We start from the raw sequence: 19,710 nt of genomic DNA on the forward strand, positions 1-19,710 counted from the left end.
GGGGCCTGGGGAGTGGCAGCCCAACATTCATGTCACCACTGCAGGAACAAGCACCACACTTGCGCTGAAAGTGCTGGCCAGCAAAGAACTTCAAAATGTACCACTTACAGAAGACTTCCTGTCAGTGCCTCAATCTGTCTACACATTTTATTTCAACAGTCATCGCATCTTACTTTTTGAATGAGTCTCTAACTCATAAGGTTCCTTAACTTGACATGTGTGGATATCTTTTGTCAATGAAACACCAAGCTTCCTGAAGTCAAGCGTTACTTTACAACGCTCAGAGTGGGGATGGAGCAGATGCTCAACACATTTTGCCGAATGAATACACTTACTGTGTACAACAGACCAAAAGCACACTGTTTTTCTCTAAATGCTTATAATACAACACTTAAGGGGAAAACCATGAAGATCCCTTTTCTTCCCAGAGCACAGGACACCAGAAGCAGCAAACTCAAAACAGGAGTGAGACAGCCAACAATCCTTTCCCAAGTCAGCTTCCCCGATTGTCCACTAAACCAGCTATGCAGATCCAAGAAAAAGCGTGCGAGACTGCTGCGGGGGCACCAGGGAGCAGAGCCCGACTACAGGGAGCCCCACTAACAATCTCCACTCCAGGCCATTTGTTGGCAATAAAGATGAACAGTTGCACAAGACTGCGGCTTTGGGGTCTCTCCTTCCCAAAACTCACCCCCGCAATGGGACATTTCAGAAACATACTGGAGGATGGCTCTCATGGCCACAGTACATCGAAATCGATGATCAGTAAGAGGGCAATTGGAAGAGGATTTGTTTACTGGTAAGATAGAGCCTTGTGGGGAGGGTATAGCTCAGTGGTAGGGTATGTGCTTAGCATGTACAAGGTCCTGGGTTCAATCCCCAGAACCTTCATTTAAAAAAAAAAAATAGAGCCTTACCTGCATTTCGTATCCTCTCTTTGTACTGCTGATCTAGTTTTTTCATCCTCTTCTGATATTCCTGTAATGTACCTGATTGAGATTTACAAAATAAAGAGTTACTTTGAAGATCAATCTGCTCTACATTTTGGTTCCTAAAATTATTTTCTAGCATCAGCAGTGACTGTTTCAGTCACAGAGTAAAACACAAACCATGGAAAGGTGCCTGTGAACAGAGCTAACCTGACTGTCAACCAAGGCACACAGCAGACATCACCCCAACCAGTGGATTAAGACTCTCTAGTAAGTGAGGAGGAGTAGAAAGGTGCAGATACCCACCAGACATGCCCATCACTTGCTGCCACAGTTTCAGTCAGCGGGCCTCTCCTTCCTGGAAGCAGCTCACGGTCCCTCAGTAAGGTCTAGGTCAATGCCATTTAGTAGGACTCTGTGCAGCGATGGAAATGTTCTACATTGCCCTGTCCAACATGGTAGCCACTAGTCACACATGACCACTGAGCAGTTGAAAAGAGGCTAGTGCAAGTGAGGAACTGAATTATTAACTTTATTTAATTAAACTTATATAGCCGCATGTGGCTAGTGAGAATACTGGACAGCTCAGGTATAGATTACCAAATTTCTACTCGCTTCATTGCTCTTCCTCAAAGCCACTAGTTATGGGGGTTCCAATTAGTGTGGGAAGTGTTTTCTATCAACATGCTTAAGCAGGAGGTATTAATGGCAACTTTTTAAAAACCCCTCAGTCAGGCCAGGTAGGCCTCACAGACTTGCTACAGTGAAACGAATTTCTTTCTCCCGCAGTACTTTCATTACCATGGAGAGAAAAAAAAAAAAGATCTGTGATTGCAACACATGGGAACATTTCTCACTATGAAGCAGAAATCAATATAAAATGGGCTGGTCCAAGCAATAAAAGTACCTCGTGGAAAAGCAGTTTCACTGCCGGGGACGCCACAAAATGAGGCCAAAGAGCTAATGACAGCAGCAGCCGTCCCCAAGTTGTCACTGGGCGCCCGGGAGTGCGAGTCACCCCTCATGCGTAAACTCATCTGCTTTCATTTTCTTCCACTTCACAGATCAGAAGACAAATTAAGCAAGAGACAGTGAGGTGCCCATGGTCAAATTTCTATAAAGTAGTGAGGGTAGGACTCGAACTCGTGGTGGGACTTGAGAGCCTGCGCTCTTAACCCCTGTGCTGACCCACCTCTAGCGGGAAGCAGCACGCGGCAAGATACAACCCACTTGTGGTTCATGAAGCAAAAAAGAGAAAACAGTGCGGATAACCCACAGCTCAGGAGCGTTCAGTTTAAAAAGAACTGTTTATAAATAAATAAATTATATTTATTCTTTGGTAACAGTATCTCTTCTGAAAATGGCTGGCTTTAGGCACAGTGGTTTTCGGTTCATGCTCCACAGAAACCCAAGCGAAATTTCGAAAAAGTAGGAAAACTGCCTCTTTACTGACTGCTAAAACCAGCCAGACCAAACTTTAAGTCACTCCCACTGAGAAGTGAAATACGTGGATTTCAAAGGTGGGCAGTATTAGGAAGTATACTTAGAGAAGGATTAAATCACACACCAACCTTCCTGAAGCTGTTGCAACTGTCTCTTGAGAGAAGCCAGTTTATCCTGATACATCCTGTAAAAAAGGAAAGCCACACTGAAAGGCAAAAACGTCCACCACCCAATCCAAAATAATCTACACAGAGGAATGAGCTGGGTTTTTATGGGAATGTCATTAACGTCCTCTAGGGAGGGAGGAAACTGAAGTCTGCTGCTGGTTTAAAATGGACCAGCAGCTAAAGGGTCAGAAAGGGACAAGGATTCTGTGCTCCTGAATCGTATCCCAGTGTTGTAGACTCTCCTGTGCTCTCTCACCTTTAGAGAATCAATCTAAAATCTACAAATACGAAGATGTGTGGATTTTCATTAATAAATGAAAATGAGAAAGAGAGCTAGACAAGGACACACAAAGGAAAACTAAGTGTGATGTGATTTTCTTCTGGATTTAAAAGCACAGGTAACACACACACAAAAATGCAGAAAAAGAATGAATCACAGCTCTTGTATCAGCTCTATAATTAGATTATAAGTCCCAAAGGAGTAAGATTATGCCTTCAACACATTATTCTATTTAGATAGCATAACTGTGTAAGCACTAAGTTAATAAACCTTCATGTCATTTTTAAAAACACTACTCTTTCATGATCAGAGAAATAACAGCAATTGAGTAACAAAAGTTAAAATGCAGGATTTATTTGCAGCCTCAGCTGGATAAGAACACAAAGCAAAAGAACCCGGTAGGTTATTTTTGCCCACTCACACTGAATGGATTATAGGCAATTATACACCCTCGTAAGTCTGTTTGATGGATTCCACACGTAAATCATATTTCAGCAATATTTTTACTTCTACCGGAAAAACACCTCCAATTTCACAGTGACAAAAACAAGACCTGCAGCCTGAAAGGACACTGTCCAACAGATAACAGGCATGACAGCCTTCTGACTGCTCAGGTAAGAGCTGCAAAGACAACCCAACTATTTATAGGCTGAGGAAGAGCAGGCAGAATCCGAGAAGTACACGCAAGGTCTGATTCTTTTAGGGAGAATTCTGATGTACTCTCAATACTCAACTTGAATCACAAAGGGAGTTCAATTTTAATCAAAACTATTTTCTAGATCAAACATTAAGGGGTGCATTCAATTAAATGACTGTCTCAAGAGAATGCTTAAGCACACCAAGTATAGGAGAGGGAATGAATGGGTCAACTGCACACAAGAAGTAAATGCTTGGAACCCGGCGTATTAAATTTTCCACCACACTGAGTGTGCCAGACAACACCTTTGAATTTTTAATCCATCTTTGAAAGAGAACAGTAATAGATACAAGAAGTAAACAACAACAAAAATTCAGTTTCAGGAAAGAATAGGTACGTGAACATACATCTCAAATAAATCCGGGTAAGTCAGTAAGAAGCCTGAAACGAATAAAAATAAAATAAAAAGCAAGGACAGTTTCAGGGATGAAACTGTGAGAAAAAAAATCACGTGAATTATCAAAGAAATCCTTCACTCGGCACTAGTCAGTTACCTCTTTGGATTCCAAAGCTTGAAAAGGATGACAGAACCCAGAGGATGGTCATAAAACGGGCATATAAGTAAAACATTCTCCAAGGAAAGGATTGGTTAGCTTAAAGGTAAAGAATTTAAAAGCCAAATCAAGATCCTCAAAATACATTCAACCAAGACTTATCGAGTCCATGTCACACTGTCCTGTCTATGAGTTCACAGCAAGAGGGGAGTGGTTTCACTTTCCCTGGCGCACTGAGCTGTGGCTCTGTGCCGACAATGAGAAGGCTCAGGGGGGTGGATGCAGGGTCAGAGGCACTGGGGTGGGGTCAGGAGTCCTCCTTTCCAGTCCTGGTCTCCCCGAGCTCTCTAGGCATCGAGCGCACCTTGTAGTCTAGTGCTTGGTAGGGTTGCACCCATTCAAGAACCAAGAAACTGTGAAACACCATTTACAGGCTGTGAGCAATGATTTTCACATCTTAAAAAAAAAAAAAAGTGGAAAATGGTTCTCTCCTGTTACACAGCCTTACTCCCCTGGGATTGTTTCCCTCCAGGTTCTTTCTTGCCTAACCTCAAAAGGTTTTTCTAACAAGAAGTCTGATTAAATGTGACAAATTTAAAAGAGGGAAATTACATACATATATCCGGTCTTTGGAAGAACTGTGTGAAAATCATACACACAAGGTCACACTTAAAGATGCCCTTGCCCAATGTTCACAGTAACACTATTTACAATAGCCAAGACATGGAAGCAACCTACGTGTCCATCGACAGCCAAATGGATTAAAGTGTGGTATATGTATATAATGGAATACTACCCAGCCATAAAAAAGAATGAAATAATGCCATTTGCAGTAACATGGATGGACCTAGAGATTATCATACTAAGTGAAGCAAGTCAGAGAAAGACAAATACCATATGCTATCACTTATTTGTGGCATCTAAAATGTGACACAAATGAACTTATTTACAAAACAGAAACAGACTCACAGACATAGAAAACAAACTTAAGGTTACCAAAGGCAAAAGGGGTGGGAGAGTGATAAATTAGGAATTTGGGATTAGCAGATACAAACTACTATATACAAAATAAATAAAAACACAAGGTCCTACTGTATAGCACAGGGAATTATATTCAATATCATGTAATAACCTATAGTGGAAAAGAATCTGAAACAGAATACATATATGTATAACTGAATCACTTTGCTGTATACCAGAAACTAACACAACACTGTAAATCAACTATACTTCAAAAAAAAAAGTCCTTGCCAACTCTGTTCTCCAAAAAAGAAATGTAAAAAATCATACTCACTGTTCCTTCATTTCTACATAATCTTCTTCATCATGCTTTGCCAGGTCAGTTTCACTAGCATCCTCAGTGTCTAAATAAAATTCAGGGAAAAGGATTTGTTAAAACCGTAATTCATAGAATAGGTGTCATCTAACACAGTGATGCTTTATAAACTTCTGGAAAATGAATTTCTACTCATTGCAGGCCTGCATGAAGCAATCAGTGAAAAATATTACATCAGAAAAGAAAATGCCATTTCCAACTCATACACATCCAGATTTATACAAAGGGCCTGCTTTCACCTGAAGTACAGCCGGAGAACAGAATGCAACACACATTGGCAGTTATGGTCAAGGCTGCTACTTCTGCTGAAACAACGCTGGCAGTTCAGGAAAAGGAGATGTGAGTGTGAGACTGGAAAACCACAGGCATTAAGCCTTGCTCACTGCTCCAAAAGAACGTAATACGTACATTCTCTTCTGGTAGCTGCCCAGTCTGAACCCCTAAAAGATTTTACATGGTATATACAAAGGAGAACCGGAACCAACTAATTAAACTCTAATAACAGAAACTGTTTCAGGACACTTTAAACATTGTTCTTAGACTAAGCAAATGGCTTGAGTGTCTACATAACTTCAACATCCCAAGTTGAGGTGGTGGGAGAGGAGAATCAATTTTGAACTCGCTGCTCCCTCTTGTGCTCGTTAAAAGCAGTACAAGTGATTCACATACAAAATCTCTGGTTAAACCTTTCTTCAAATGTAATTTAACCAAATTGCCATCAGCTCCTTAAATTTTGTATCTGCACATACAGCAGCCTTTTTAAAGGCTTTTGCAGATCCAACTCTCCACATACCCTTCTCCCCTCCCCAAGTGAAGAAAGCTTCCCTGAGTTGCCATGTGCCAGGCAGCCACAGTACTTGGCATTCGGGGAAATGAGATGATTAAAACATACTCCCGATTCCAGACACCTGGTCTAGCTTCTGCTCCACGGCTCTATTTTGTGCCAGAATATCTTACCTACACATTAGTCTCTCTTTATCTCTTCTTTTTTCTCTCTTGTCCTTTTATGTCTCTTCACTTTTCTCCCCTACAGCCAACTCCTTTCTCAATCCCTCAAAGAGTGTCTCTTAACACTTGCCGAACTATAAAGCCTAGTTTGCAGAGCCAGGGTCTGACAGGCAGTAACGATAACGTAAGCGGTACGGAACTGAAAATACAACACCTGGGCACCATTAATCAAATCCCTCCCGCCCTCCCCGTGCCTGTTTCCCCAACAGTGAAAACACTTCATTATCTTCTGAGGCCCAAGCCAAGTGCTTCACTTGTATCTCATTTAATCCTCACACCTACGCTAGGAAGTAGCTGCCCTTGCAGTTGGGTAAATGAGGCTCGAAAGAGCAAGTAAATTGTCTAATATCGTTAAGATAGGTTACGTAAGCCAAATTTAGCCATAACTCTATCTGGCTGATTCCAGGTCCTGTACTTTTAACCACTCTGTACCGCACTGCCCAAAGTAGGGCTGATTAAGCATTTCTCCGGGGTGAGGGTGGGGGTCTTTTGGGAACCAGGAAGCCAAACTGGGCTTGCTCTGATCCTCTCAGGAACGAAAAGGTGAAGGGGTACTCAGTGCATCTAATGAATGGCATTCCCATTCCAACCAGCGAAGACTTGAGATTCAAAGAGAGACTTGGGGGAAGAGGGGCAGGACCTTTAAGGGACCTAGAGCTCTGACAACAGCTCCTTAAGGCCACTCTCCGCATAACTGTAGGGTACAAGGTACCCAGGAATTCCCCTTCCCCAGCTCGGATGGGGGTAACTTCCGGGAGCCACGCTCCTCCCAGCCGCCCCTCCAGCGGCCCCCAAGCCCCAGAGGTCGCCCCGCCCCTCTCCCAGGCAGCCCCACCCCCTCTCACAGCGGTCCCACCCCCGCCCCGGGCTGCCCAGCAAGCCGGAGGACGTACCTTCGTCAGACTCCCGGCCCCGGCAGCTGCGCTCGTCGTCCTCGGCGCTCTCCAGCTCTTCGTCCTCCTCAGGGTAGTACTCCGGCGCCGGCGGCGCTCCAGCTGGGGCCGGAGCCGGAGCCAGCAGCCCCGCGGCACTCATGTCGCCTCTGCCCGCAGCTGAGCGTGCCACCCGGCGACTGCGGCCACCCGCCCTGCGGACTCCACGTCCGCGTAGCAGCGCCCTAGGGAGCCGCCGACTCGAAGAGCGGGAGCCGCGGCGACCCCTCCGCGGTCTCCGCCAAGCTCCGCCCCTCGCGCCCGCTCTCGGCAACTGGGGCCTCGCGCCGGCGGTGACTTCCGGGTCGCGAGCTGCCCGAGGATCGCCTGACTCCGCCATCCTAGAGGGAGTGGAGAGGCCGCCGGACACTCTCTTCGCCTTAACCCCATCTCCTTTATCGCCGTCTTAAAATCCTCAACGGGTAGGGGGGAGGGGCGGAGACAGAGTCTCTGGAGTTAGGCGAATCCTTGGGCAGGCCCGGCCGCGGCTAGGACCCCGAAACGCAGAGGCCACTTCCGGAAATGGCCGCCAGGCGGCGCCAGGACCCGAAACTAAAAGATGATCTTTAGGGACTTGAGCGCACAGGATTTGACGGGCTCTTGGTAGGTGGAGGTGGTTTCATTTAATTTAAACAGGTGAACGTTATGAACCATCCCGTTTGTAGGTCGGGAAACCTAGACATCTAGAGTTTTTGCGATCATCCCGAAGAAAAAGAGCCTGGCTCCTCCCCTGACTAATTGGAGGGAACTAAAATAAAGACGAGGCTGCTAATACTGCATCCTGGGGTCAACAAAACAGTATTTTCCCACTTGGTGGGTGCACATCCTCTTTGTATAGGTTAGCTTAATATTGTGTTCTCCCAATTTGACAGATGAGAAAAGAGCTGTCACCTGCCTAAAAAGAAAAAAAAAAAAAAAAGGTAGCGTCCAGGCTGCCTTGTTTACACTTGTTTAGATCCAGGCCCTCTACAGTACAGCTGCTTCATACTTATTAGAATATTGATTTTTTAAAAGGTGGATTTCCCCAATCTAATAACTTGCAACTCTCAACTGAGCAAGCGGAACATTTGCCGGCAGAAAGTTAATTAAGCTAAGGTAAGGAAGGTGCTAGCTGGTAACTTAGAAAACAAGAGAGCATGAATTAACTTGTGTGATTGAGTAGAAGGGGACACATAAGCTTTGCTTAATGAAGGATATCCCTTGTCTAAGTGTGTGTAGCAAGAAAAGGGATAAGGCAAAGGACCCAGAGAAGTGTAACGGTTTGTCCAAAGTAACCCTGCTCTTTAAGTTGCAAACAAGTCTCCATAGAAAAAGTAACTTACAGGCAGTAAAGTTGGACACAGATGTAAAAGCCAGGGTGACACCCAGTATTCTGATTCTCAGATACTTTGTGAACAAATTTATCTCGGAATTGGCTCCCACAGAGTCTTCTCAAAGTGAAAAAATTTATTCTCGTCCCTTTTACTTTTACATTTCTTATTTTCTTCCTTACTGTAATTAAAATCTTGGCTCTGTTTGCAAGGGATTTTTCCTCCCAACAGAATTCAAGAATTTTCAGAATGGAATGTTGCAATGTCTTTCCAGGAGTTTAGAGATCTTCTGAAGCTCTAAGTAAGAGTCATTCTCAGGGCTCTTTGTAGGTCCACCACCTATATTTAAACTAGAACTTTAGAACTGTTTCTTGTCCAAAGGATGAAGTCATTTTCTTTTTTTATGCTGTTAGGTCATGTCTAAGTTATTTGTAATCAACTATATTGAGCAACTTGAATTTCTATCAGTGCAATAATTATAGACCAGAAAAAGCAGGAACATTTTAGAAACTAGAAGTTCCTTAATACAATGAATCAAAAAAAAAAAAAAAAAAAGTGATATTGTTAATTGGTTTCCTTTCAAGATCCTGTAATTTTTTTAAACATTTTTTATTGAGTTATAGTCATTTTACAATGTTGTGTCAAATTCCAGTGTAGAGCACAATTTTTCAGTTATACATGACAAGATCCTGTGATTTTTATATTACTAATGTTTTATCTTGCTTATGTCTTCTTGATTGCAAATAACATCTGTTAATGGTCATGCATTCCTTTTTTATATGAATAGATAGAACTGAACACTTATGTAGTGAAATCTTACCCCATTTCTTCTATCCATATTGCAGTTGGTAAGATGAGCTCTTAACTGACAAATGCTTGGTAGAGAAGGAGGACCTAGTCAAAACAATTCTCTCATGACTTTAGTCTTACCCAACTTTCATAGCGGTCTAATAAGATTTTGGACAGTCTTTCACTAGGCCTATAAATATCCAATTCCCCTAAAATCAAGTTTTTCCACCTTAAAATCATTCTGCATCCTTTCCCAAAATGGTACTCAGTCACCCTGCTCGGGGAACATCCTGAAAAGAATCAGGAGTTCTTAAAAGGCGTCCTGCCTTTCTACATGCCCTAACGCTCAAACTTAAACATTAAAAAGGAGCATCATAATTGGGATAGGTATGGTTTTTAAACACTAGGGAAAACACGAATAGTGTTTGGAACACAAATTTTGTCAGGAGTCAAAACAAAACAATTATGATGGAGAGTTTTCTAAGAGCGAAGTCCTGTGTACATCTGACAAGGCTTGGGAACAAACTGTGTTCCAGAAATGAAACAATTCCTTCACAAAATGCTAAATTGTCAAAGTTCATTAGCTTTGGGCTTTAAGGGTGAGGGTAGCAGTTTTCAGTTTCCAGTATTGATTGAATTAGCATATCCAGTTTCACAAAAATATAAAGACTGGTTCTAAGTTAACATGGGATGCACTTTCACTCCTGGCAGGCACTATCTTTCAGCCTGGGTCAAGATGGGTTTCTGGTAATCACCCCCGTTGCACTTGGGTCAAAGTTCATTTTACTTTGGCCATTAGTTCCCACAAAAATCATTAAAACATGTGACCCTGAAAAATACGTTGAATAGGCTGGCTGAAGCCTTGCTAAAGCTAACAGGGGTTCCTCCACCAAGACAGTTCCTGTTCCTACTTGTCATAATGGTTATCATAATCCACAAACTTAGTATTTCTTAAGCTTTGTCCTTGTACCTATAAAAATGTGCCCTGTCAGTGTTGAATGCCTAGCTGTGCAGAGTACACATCTAGTATATAAATTTTTTTCTTCCAACAGCATCAAATTGACGTCAGTTGAACGCAGTGCAAGGAAGGGCAACTCCTTTGCCAAAGATATAAAAGAGTTCAAGTCCAGGAAATACTTACAAAGTCCTGAATGAATAATTGCCACTATTAATTTACAGCCGAATTACTTAGAAAGCTGTGCCAGGTCTAACGGGGGTAATGGGGACCTCCTCAAAGGCTCTAACATGGTGGTCCTGGGGGCCTCTGAGAGTCTCCCAAGAAAAGTAAAGGCTCAGAGAGTAGTGCCATGAACTTTGACCCCCACCGCAGCACAAACAGCGCTGACCGCACCCCAGGCGGGCCAGTGGGTAACTGAAGTTGCAAGGTCTTCCGCATCTGAGGAAACCCCGCCTGCCTCTTCCCGCCCACCGTCAACTCCGCCAATCGGCAGGTGCCATCGACCGCTCGGCTTCCTAGGCACCTCCAATCAAGTACCTATGTCCGGCCCAGGTCTGTGCCTCGAGATCAGGGAAGGTCAGTAGAGAGCCTATCGGATCCGGTTTGGGGGCGTGGTGGGGGGCAGGGGGCGGGCGGACTGGGACGGTGGGGCGGAGCACGCTCGGCGCAGTCGGGTGCGATTGGCCACCCCTGGCAGGAGCCGCACCTCGGACAGCAGCAGCGGCGGCAGCGGGAGGGTCTGTGTGGCGCCCGGCGGCAGCGGCGGCGGCGGCGGCAACGGGGTCCTGCGTGCAAGAGTGGGACCCGACGTGGAGACCGCGGGCGGAGGCTGCGCACGGCCGGACCCGACACTCAGCGACCGGAGCCGGGGATACGCCGGGGGACCAGAGGCAGAAGAGCGACTCGGGAACAAGTGTGAGAGAGGAAGCGGCGGCGGCGACGCCGGGCCCCGGGGTGGTGACAGCAGGTCTGAGGTGAGAGAACCGGGGCGCCGGGAGGTGACTGAGTGAGCCGGGGCGAGGGGACCCGGGGCAGCGTGGGGTCGGCGAGGAGCCGAGGAGGGTTCCAGGAGTGTGTTTGACAGTACGGACTGTGGAGAGGAGACCCTGAGAGGGGCCGGCCCCGCTGGTCTGAGAGGGCGACCCCAAGAGGGCTTGGGACAGCGGTGTGAGGGGAGAGGACCTCGAGTTGGGCCAGAACAGCGGGTCTGTAGAAAGGGAGTCGGGAGGGCTCGGAACGGCGGGTCAGAGTGGGGGGCCCCCGTAAGGAGCCGGGACAGTGGGTCTGGGGGGGCGACCCCCTGAGGGGCCGGAACAGAGTTGTCTCAAGGGAGGAGACCCCGAAAGGGACCAGGACAGGTGGTCTGAGCGACAAGGGGACCCTAAGAGCGCTTGGGACAGCAGGTGTGATGGGGTACCCCGAAAGAGGTTGGAACAGTGGCTGTGACCCGGGGCCCCGGGTCTGAGTGGGGACCCGAGGGGCGTGCATAAGGGCGCTGTCCCGCCAGGTGGGCGAGGAGAGGGGCCTGGGTCGGGTTCGCGGCGCCAGGCGAGTCGAGACAGCAGTCCGCTGCTCCTCGGGTGCAGTCAGCCGAGCTTCCTAAGGGCTGAGTGGGAGACGGGGGACCGCCTGAGCCCCCGTGACTCTGTGGGTGACTCTGAGGAACGGAGATTATGTAATGAAACATCTAGCAGAACGCACAGCCTGAAGGGTCTCCCCCGAAGCACGGGGATCCTGGAAAGGGCAGGAGCGATGGACGCCAGGACCTCTCATCACTGGCCCCCTGGCTTCTCGTTCCTTTCTCCGAGTTGGGCGTGGATGCCTTGACATGAGGGGCTTCCTGCCCTAGAGAGCTTCATCAGGATGTGAAAAGTTGGGGAGGGTGTCTTTAACTCGCCACAAACTAGTGGAAAGGGAAAAGCATCCTTTTTGGAGAGCTGCTTTTGAATTAATTAGGCTGTTTATTTTGATAGACCTTGTATTTTTTCACTTTGGCTCAGCCAGGAGCTAGGAAACTTTGTCAGGTTGGCAGCACATCAGTATTAATGTTTACAATGCAGGCTTAAAGGAACTATATACTAAGTTTGACCGTCTTTGATGTGTTGAAAAGATGGGAGGTCAAGCTAAATTTTTAAAGGAGGTATTGGAGTAGCTAAACTAACGGCACTTCCCAATTAGATTTCTTGTCCTTAAAGCTACCAGGAGTCAGCTTCAGGCATAATTCCAGGACAAGCTAAGGAGAGAGATAAGCCTATTTAACCACTGTGTGCACTGGTAGGAGGCAAGTGTGTGTCTGTTAAAATGCTGAAACAAATAGTGGAAAGTAATAGAGGGTAGGAGTTGAGGGGCAGTCTCCTACTTTGACGGATGTGAAAATTAAGCTAATGACCAGGCCAGTTGTTCAGAGTCCTTAGGATATGTTAATACCGCCCTACCTTTCAAATGTTCTCTTGAATGCAGACGCTTTGTTAGGGTTCTACCCAGCAGCTTTGCATTTGAATTTTTTAATTCTCTTCTGTTTGTGTGTTGCTCCTCCTTGCCCTTTCTCTTTGCCATGAGTTTCTTTTTTTCATAGGAGATTTAGAAAATAACGGCTTGGGGGAAAATAATGGGGAATGTAATTACTATATCATTTTGCCGTTATTTGGATATCTTCTCTTTGTTTCAGGTTTCAGATAATGTCTTATTAGAAGCCTTTGCCCACATGCAGTAATGGGCAGCTTCAACTAAGAGGAAGAAAGAAATTCTGTATTATTTCCCAAAGACATAATGTAGAAGGCTTCTATAGAACTGCTGACTTAAATCCAAGACAAAAATTACTGAAGTCATCTTACATTAGGGTGATAATAAGTAGACAGAATGTATCGTTTGGGGATTTTTACTTGATACTACCTGGTAAAGAACAGTTCTTATATGGTTTCAGTGAGTGTACAGATTGTTGTGGTTATGAAAATTTCACCGACTAGAAGTCCTCCCCTAAGAAGCAGAAGTTACGGAGATGGGAGGAACAACAGCAAAAACACAAATACAAATGGAAAGTATGAGACACTATATTTAAGATGTATTAAGTGTAACTTTTTTACACTAAATTGATTTTTCTAGAACCCTAGGTAGAATTCAAGTAAAAATGAGACCAGTTAACTCAAGAGGTTATTTACAAGTGACATGTATTCATTATGTAGTGCGTGTTAACATATGAAGTGGTCTAGGGGAGGACTGGGAATCTCATTACTAATATTCTGCAAAGTAATAGAAATGTTTCAGCAGATAAGGTCTTCCATCATACTTGTTAGCTTATTTCTGACTGGTACAAATGGTAGTTTCTCTAGACAAATGTTACATTTAATTCCTCATAAGAAAAGAAAGTGTTCTGATGCTCCCCTGAGTGATTACTAAAGCAGTCATTTCAGCCACATTACGTTATGGTATTGATCCAGGGAGGATGACGAGAGAGTCATTATAATAGAGTTTTTAGTGATAGGAAGGGCCTGTAATAACTGTTTATTCCTGGGGACATAGGGCGGAGGTCGATTAGGAGGGTAGGAATTCTGTGGGAATTTATTTTCATTTCTTTCACAAAATAAAACTACACCTTGAGAAATAATTAATATGTAAATTAACTACACCTGTGTTCATTTAAACTGTTTCTTTTCCATTGAACAATATAATCCAAAGACTAAGGCGGAGCCTCACACTTCCTTATGAATGGTCATAGCCACCAAAGAATGCAGGTTCTTTTTGGCTTAGAGTCCTTAAACTATTCTTAGTTTTAGCAGGATGCAAGTACTGCCCAGTAAATATAATAATCCATTTTATACTTTCTTTACCACTTGAGTCATATACAGTCAAATCATTGTAATCTCAGAGTCTGCCTTGCTATCTAATTTGGTTTAATGTTTAAACCAGCCTGAATAAAAGTTCTCATTGCTTGCCAGTGTTCATAGTTGTTGGTTTCAGTGGTGTGGAAGAATGAATGAAAAGTAACAATTGGTACTTTTACTTAAACTTTATTTGTCTAGAGTTTATTTTAGAGTCATTAAAAACATCTTTCCTTCATAATCTTTTCCTCCAGTCTTTGTTTCTTCCCTCCCCTAAAAAGAAAAGAGACTGACAGAAAGACAGAAAGCTTCTATGTGAAAGTGTTTTGTGACTCTTCTAAGACAAGACTTCTTTTCAATCTCCAATGAGAGAGTCCTGTCAATCAGAGAGAATAGTTTTGAATTAATGGTTTAGAGTTACAGGATATTGTACAGTTGAATTTCTTCATGGGGAGTTTAGTTTGTAATTAGTTAGTTTTAACATCTGCTTAATTGATTGCCTTGCTATTTGTGAGGATACATTAAACTCAGACTTACCTTGGGGAAAAAAATCAGTTATGTCTAACTGTAATAATGGATTAGATGCACTGAATTTATGGGCCAAAATATGATCTAACTCATTTACAAGCTATGGGCACCAAATTTAAAAACAACAAGTATTCAGAATTTTTCTGATAGTCAATGGGAAATAAGTGATAGATTTTATCATTCCAGCTGTATGTTATTAAAGTTACCTAAATACTTTATAAATCAGCCTAATGCATTTTTTCTATTGGACCTGAAATTCATTAGCGACATTGGAGTATATTTTAAGTCTTTGTAAATTATTTCTATTTTAGAACAGAATGACATAAGGGTCAGTTTCTTGATTTAACACTTGTTCTCTCCTAACCATTGTCCACTGTCTCACAGATACACATTTCCCATCCCCAGAGTGAATGGGAGAAGGAACATGCCTTGGGATAAATGGTTTATACCTAGCAAAACCTACTCTCATGTGGCCCATGTGGCTTCTCCCAGCCTTTGGAACTGACATGCTGGAGTCTAGTTTTGGCAGCCCTTTAACTTCACCCCTGGCCTCAGTGAAATGATGCTTAGCAAAATCAACCACTTATTTTGTTATACTTATTGTTTTAGTCAATTATCAAAGTACTAATTGAAATACTTCAATTTTACCTTCTTCAACTATTTTTTATGGACAGTGGGGTAACCTTTTACTTACAAATCAAACTAGGATTCTGCACAGTATTTATCTTTATATGTTTCACTTTCTGTCTAATGACACTGGGTTTTGTCCATAGCAGTCAAGGCTTATTACAATTCAAATACATTTTATTTACCCATTACAATAGATGGCACTAATCAAGGCAGAATGCTTTCTTAAATAAACTAATAACGTAATTAGTCTGGGCGGTAGACACACAAAACACAATTATATTTCATGGCCAATTTTCCAGTCTGTTGTGAATGTTAGCCTTTACTTTTTTTTTTAATTACACAATTTTCATTTTAACTTTACCAGAAATTTATATTTTGTTGAAAATTAAATCAAGTTTTAAAATAAGCCAGATGTTTTGAAAGAAAGTGAAAAAAAAGGTCTTGGATGAAGAATATTTTGACTTCTAAAACAAAGCCTTTACTTCTTGAAGGCTTTGTGTGTAAATACACAAATATTTCCAAAAACCTCATAAATATAGTTTTTAACTTATCTAGGTCAAGATTTAATAGCAGATATACAAAATAAACAATAGTATGCTTTGTGTACCTTGTCTCTTGTGCGAATTTCTCTTCTGTCATTGTATACCAGTTCCTTGTTCACATCTGTTTGTCTTTTACAAGATTGTGAGCACTTTGAGGGCAGAGACGGTCTTGTTCATCTTTGCATCACTGTGCCAAGTATAGTACCAGGCACACAGTATGAAGGACGCTCAATAGATGTCAATTGAAAAAGTGAATAAATTAGTGATCAGCAAATTAGTAGATTATATTTGTTTACACTTAGTTTCTTATCCTCATTAAGGGCTTTTAGTACATCAAAGGGGTGTTAAAAGAGAGTGATTCGGTTGGAACACAAGAACAAATGTTAGCATTACTTATCTGCCATATAAGAAACAGCATGATACATTGGAAGGAGAAAGGGCCTCAAACTCAGAGAGACCTAAGCACCTATTTTGGCTTTGTGACTATTTCAGGTGGCTTACCCTGAGTGAGTTACTTAAGTAGATACGTACCTCACAGGATTCTTATAAGGAGTAAATGAAGCAATTTATATAAAGCATCAAGGACAGTGATAAATGCATAGGAAGTGTTTAATAAGTGGGAGCTGCTTGTTATTTTAATCACTTGAAACAGTTTTTTACTGCTGTTTTTGCCCTACCCCAGTATCTAATCATTTGCTGAATCCCCTGGCTCCTGACTCCAAAAAGAATAATGAACAGATTCACATATAAGGAAATTGAGATTCAGTGAGGATGAGTGACTTCCCAGTGCCATACAGACAATGGCAAACTTGACCTCTGTCATCTAGATCTGATTTTTCAACTCCAGTACGTTTTTTACTTTATACCTCTCAACGGTCCAAAAATAGCTGATGAGGGCCCCAATAATGTGCCAAGGAAGGACTTCTGTGACAATTTTTCAGTCTCCTTTTCTTTTCCGTCCTTCCTACATATACTGTTGCTCTCCGATTCCCAATTCAGTTCTGAGTTTGTCACTCATATGTTCAAAACCTTTAATAATTCCCCCAGCCTACTAAATTCAGTACAGATTTATCAACCTGTTTTTGAGTTCCTATAGCCCTATAATCCATATATAAATATATATATGCATATATATGGTAAATATATAGATAGATATATAGAGATATCCTGTGCCCCAACCAGAACAGCCTGCTTACAGCTGAGCACTTGCTGATTTGCCACCTTCTGGCCTTTGTTCCTTTTCCCTAGAATGCCTTCTGTTCCTCATTTTTCAGACCTACTTCTAATGCTGTCTTTCCTGAGGCCTTCTCTAATCATCTTTCTTGCTACTTTCTCCTTTAAATTCCCTAAGTACTTGCTTTGTACCTTTTCTTATTACACTGGTATTCTCTGTGATAGTACATTATAGATTTTGTACTTGTCCTTCCTAAATGTCCATCTTCTTGACTTTTTTTTAAAAGGGCAGTGTCTTATACATCTAACCAAGTGTCTTGCAGCTAGTATCTGCTCAATAAATATTTGTTGAATTGTATTAAATATAAGTACTTATTTTAGATTCAAAAATAATATTTAAATATTATTAATGCTACCAGGGAAGATAACAGATAATTCTTAAGTGAAGAACTTACTTCTGGCTCTGACCATTGGTAAACTGATGCCAGTGGTAGCAAATATTTGGAAACTTGGACATTCACATTCAGCGTGATAATATTCCCTGAAGTGACCTTTGATCTGGGTGTTAGGGATTTGTTGTTTTTGTTTCCTTAAGTGATGTTTTTATCTGTAAGGAGTGGGTTCTAACTTCAGGTCTTTGGGAGCTTGGTTTCCTTTCTCTAGGTATTACAGCCAAACCAAGTAAGATTCTTTGTCATTTGCAACAGAAGGTGGTGTTCACTTGAGTCAGAGGCAGAGTCTGGGAGAGCTCTGAAATTCTGGTCTTGCAAAGCAAAATTCCTTACTTTGTGATAGAAGCAATTTGCAACTGTGAACAATTAAACTTATTGTTATCCCTATCTTTCACATTGTATTCTCCGTAGTGCTTGCTACTTTCTGACACAGCGCATCTTTTTATTTATGCATTTGTCTTACATCCCTACACTAGATTTATACTCTGAAAGCAGAGATTTTTTAATCACTGCTCTCTCCTCAACACATAAGACAGTGCCTACCTAGCATGTAGTAGTTGCTCAATAAATATGTATTGAATGACTAAATAGATCAGTTTGGCTCTGGGTTTCCTCCAATTTGTTGGCTAAAAAGGCTTTGTTATTTTAAATATAGGAAGTAAAATCCTAAGGAAGTAAACTATAGCTTGGGAGAGTTGAGCTTATCTGCATATTTTATTCTCTGGGTTTTACATTTTTCTTTGAGCAGCCTTGAATTTAGTATATTTTTGTTTTACTGAGTACAGATAAATCCATTCCTACCACCACAACATGCATCCAAGTTGATTGTGTCTCAGTCTGACTACAATCTAAGAAAACTATATTCATTGTAATAAAATCTAATGGAAGCTGCTGACATGGCCCTTAGAGCCCAAAACTTAAGACCAAAGTTATAATAAAATTCAGTACAGGGGCATTCTCCCATTAAAAGCAATTCACTTGTCTTTCCTAGATGCTAAGTATTAACCCTGAAGGTTGGTCATATGAAGCTCCTGATGTTAATTTGGGGTTATCAGTTTTCTGCACGTACAAGTAATTTGGTTTGATATGTGTTTTAAGCCTGAATTAAAAGAACTTAGTCACTGGTGACTCATGGTGAGAAGTTTTCTTTTTCCCTGCTAGAACATATGCCATTGCCTCCAACCTGGCCTTTTTAAAACGTTGAAAACATAGAGAATCCTGTATTTATGTACGAGGTTTCTAGAAAAGTTCTGTTAGGTTTAAGGTGGTGTGGCCTTAATTATAGTGCTTTTTAGTAATGAGCACTACAATTGACTTTCCAAATTCCCATACAAATTTCTTTAGTCTCTATCTTTATGGAAGTTTTCTCATTATATGTGAAATGGTCAAAAGTCTACTAGTTAGTGGATGAATGACCACAGGGACTTTGTTCATTACTGTATCCCTAGTGCCTAGAACAGTCCTTTGTACTGAGAAAGCAATTAATATAAATTTGTGGAGTAAAGTCACATACATTCTTTTTTTTTCCTTCAGAGAACTGTTTATTTTTGTTTGTTTTGGGGGAAATAATTAGAGTTACTTAATTAGATTTATTTATTTATTTTAGTGGAGGTACTGGGGATCGAACTCAGGACCTCGTGCATGCTAAGCGCACACTGCCACTGAGCTGTAGCCTCCCCCGTCACATGCATTCTTAATAACAGTGCAGCTTAGAAAAATGCTCAAGGTCTATTGAATTAAATTTTCTCCAGCCCTTTTAAATTAGGTAATCATCAATTCACGGTCAGCCTGGTTTGGGAGGCTGTTGGTGTTAGCCCACGGTAATTCTGCCCTAATAGCTCTTAGCATGGATTGTGTCCACCTGAAATCTCCTTGAGCGGTTCACTTACCAAAGGAAGGGTAAATGGGCAACACCCATAGGCACTTGCACCTGTGGGAACCAATGGGCGTTGTAACAGGAAATACTTCAGCTTGCAATACCAATCATCATGAGCAGCGACCGGGTCACACTGTTTTCATCTGCAGTTCCTTATTAGGATTGTACAGGGTTTCTTGGAGTTTTTTGTTTTTTTTGTTTTTTTTTTAATATATATAAGTTTAAAAGAGAATTAACTTTAAATTTGAAAATTAAAATGTGAGTGGTTACTGGCATTTTCTTCATCATCAAGGAATTGGTGAGTTATCCTCCTTTGAGTTCTTTCTTTACCTTCTAATGTTGTGTCCC

At 42.2% G+C, this 19,710-nt stretch overlaps 2 protein-coding genes across 4 annotated transcripts in view; one reads left to right on the forward strand and one right to left on the reverse strand.

The window, feature by feature from the left end:
• The window catches only part of SUDS3 (SDS3 homolog, SIN3A corepressor complex component), a 31,708-nt gene extending 24,170 nt beyond the window's left edge, over positions 1 to 7,538 (reverse strand). Inside the window, exons 1-4 of the mRNA XM_074356104.1 lie at positions 7,248 to 7,538; positions 5,305 to 5,374; positions 2,501 to 2,556; positions 918 to 989 (exon numbers count right to left, since the gene is read on the reverse strand). Of these exons, the coding sequence (XP_074212205.1) occupies positions 918 to 989; positions 2,501 to 2,556; positions 5,305 to 5,374; positions 7,248 to 7,389 (340 nt within the window). The 5' untranslated portion in view covers positions 7,390 to 7,538. The remainder of the gene's footprint in view (positions 1 to 917; positions 990 to 2,500; positions 2,557 to 5,304; positions 5,375 to 7,247) is intronic.
• A 2,417-nt stretch (positions 7,539 to 9,955) lies between these two features.
• Positions 9,956 to 19,710, forward strand: part of TAOK3 (TAO kinase 3) — a 146,659-nt gene continuing 136,904 nt past the window's right edge. Inside the window, exons 1-2 of one of the 3 annotated variants that reach the window (XM_074356098.1) lie at positions 9,956 to 10,919; positions 11,041 to 11,317. The gene's annotated coding sequence lies outside the window, so the exon portion shown is untranslated. Of the gene's footprint in view, positions 10,920 to 11,009; positions 11,318 to 19,500; positions 19,661 to 19,710 lie in introns of those variants that run through there. The other 2 variants (XM_010963618.3, XM_074356100.1) reach the window with 2 other exon arrangements.

Source organism: Camelus bactrianus, chromosome 32 (assembly GCF_048773025.1).
Source record: "Camelus bactrianus isolate YW-2024 breed Bactrian camel chromosome 32, ASM4877302v1, whole genome shotgun sequence".
NCBI lineage: Eukaryota > Metazoa > Chordata > Mammalia > Artiodactyla > Camelidae > Camelus > Camelus bactrianus.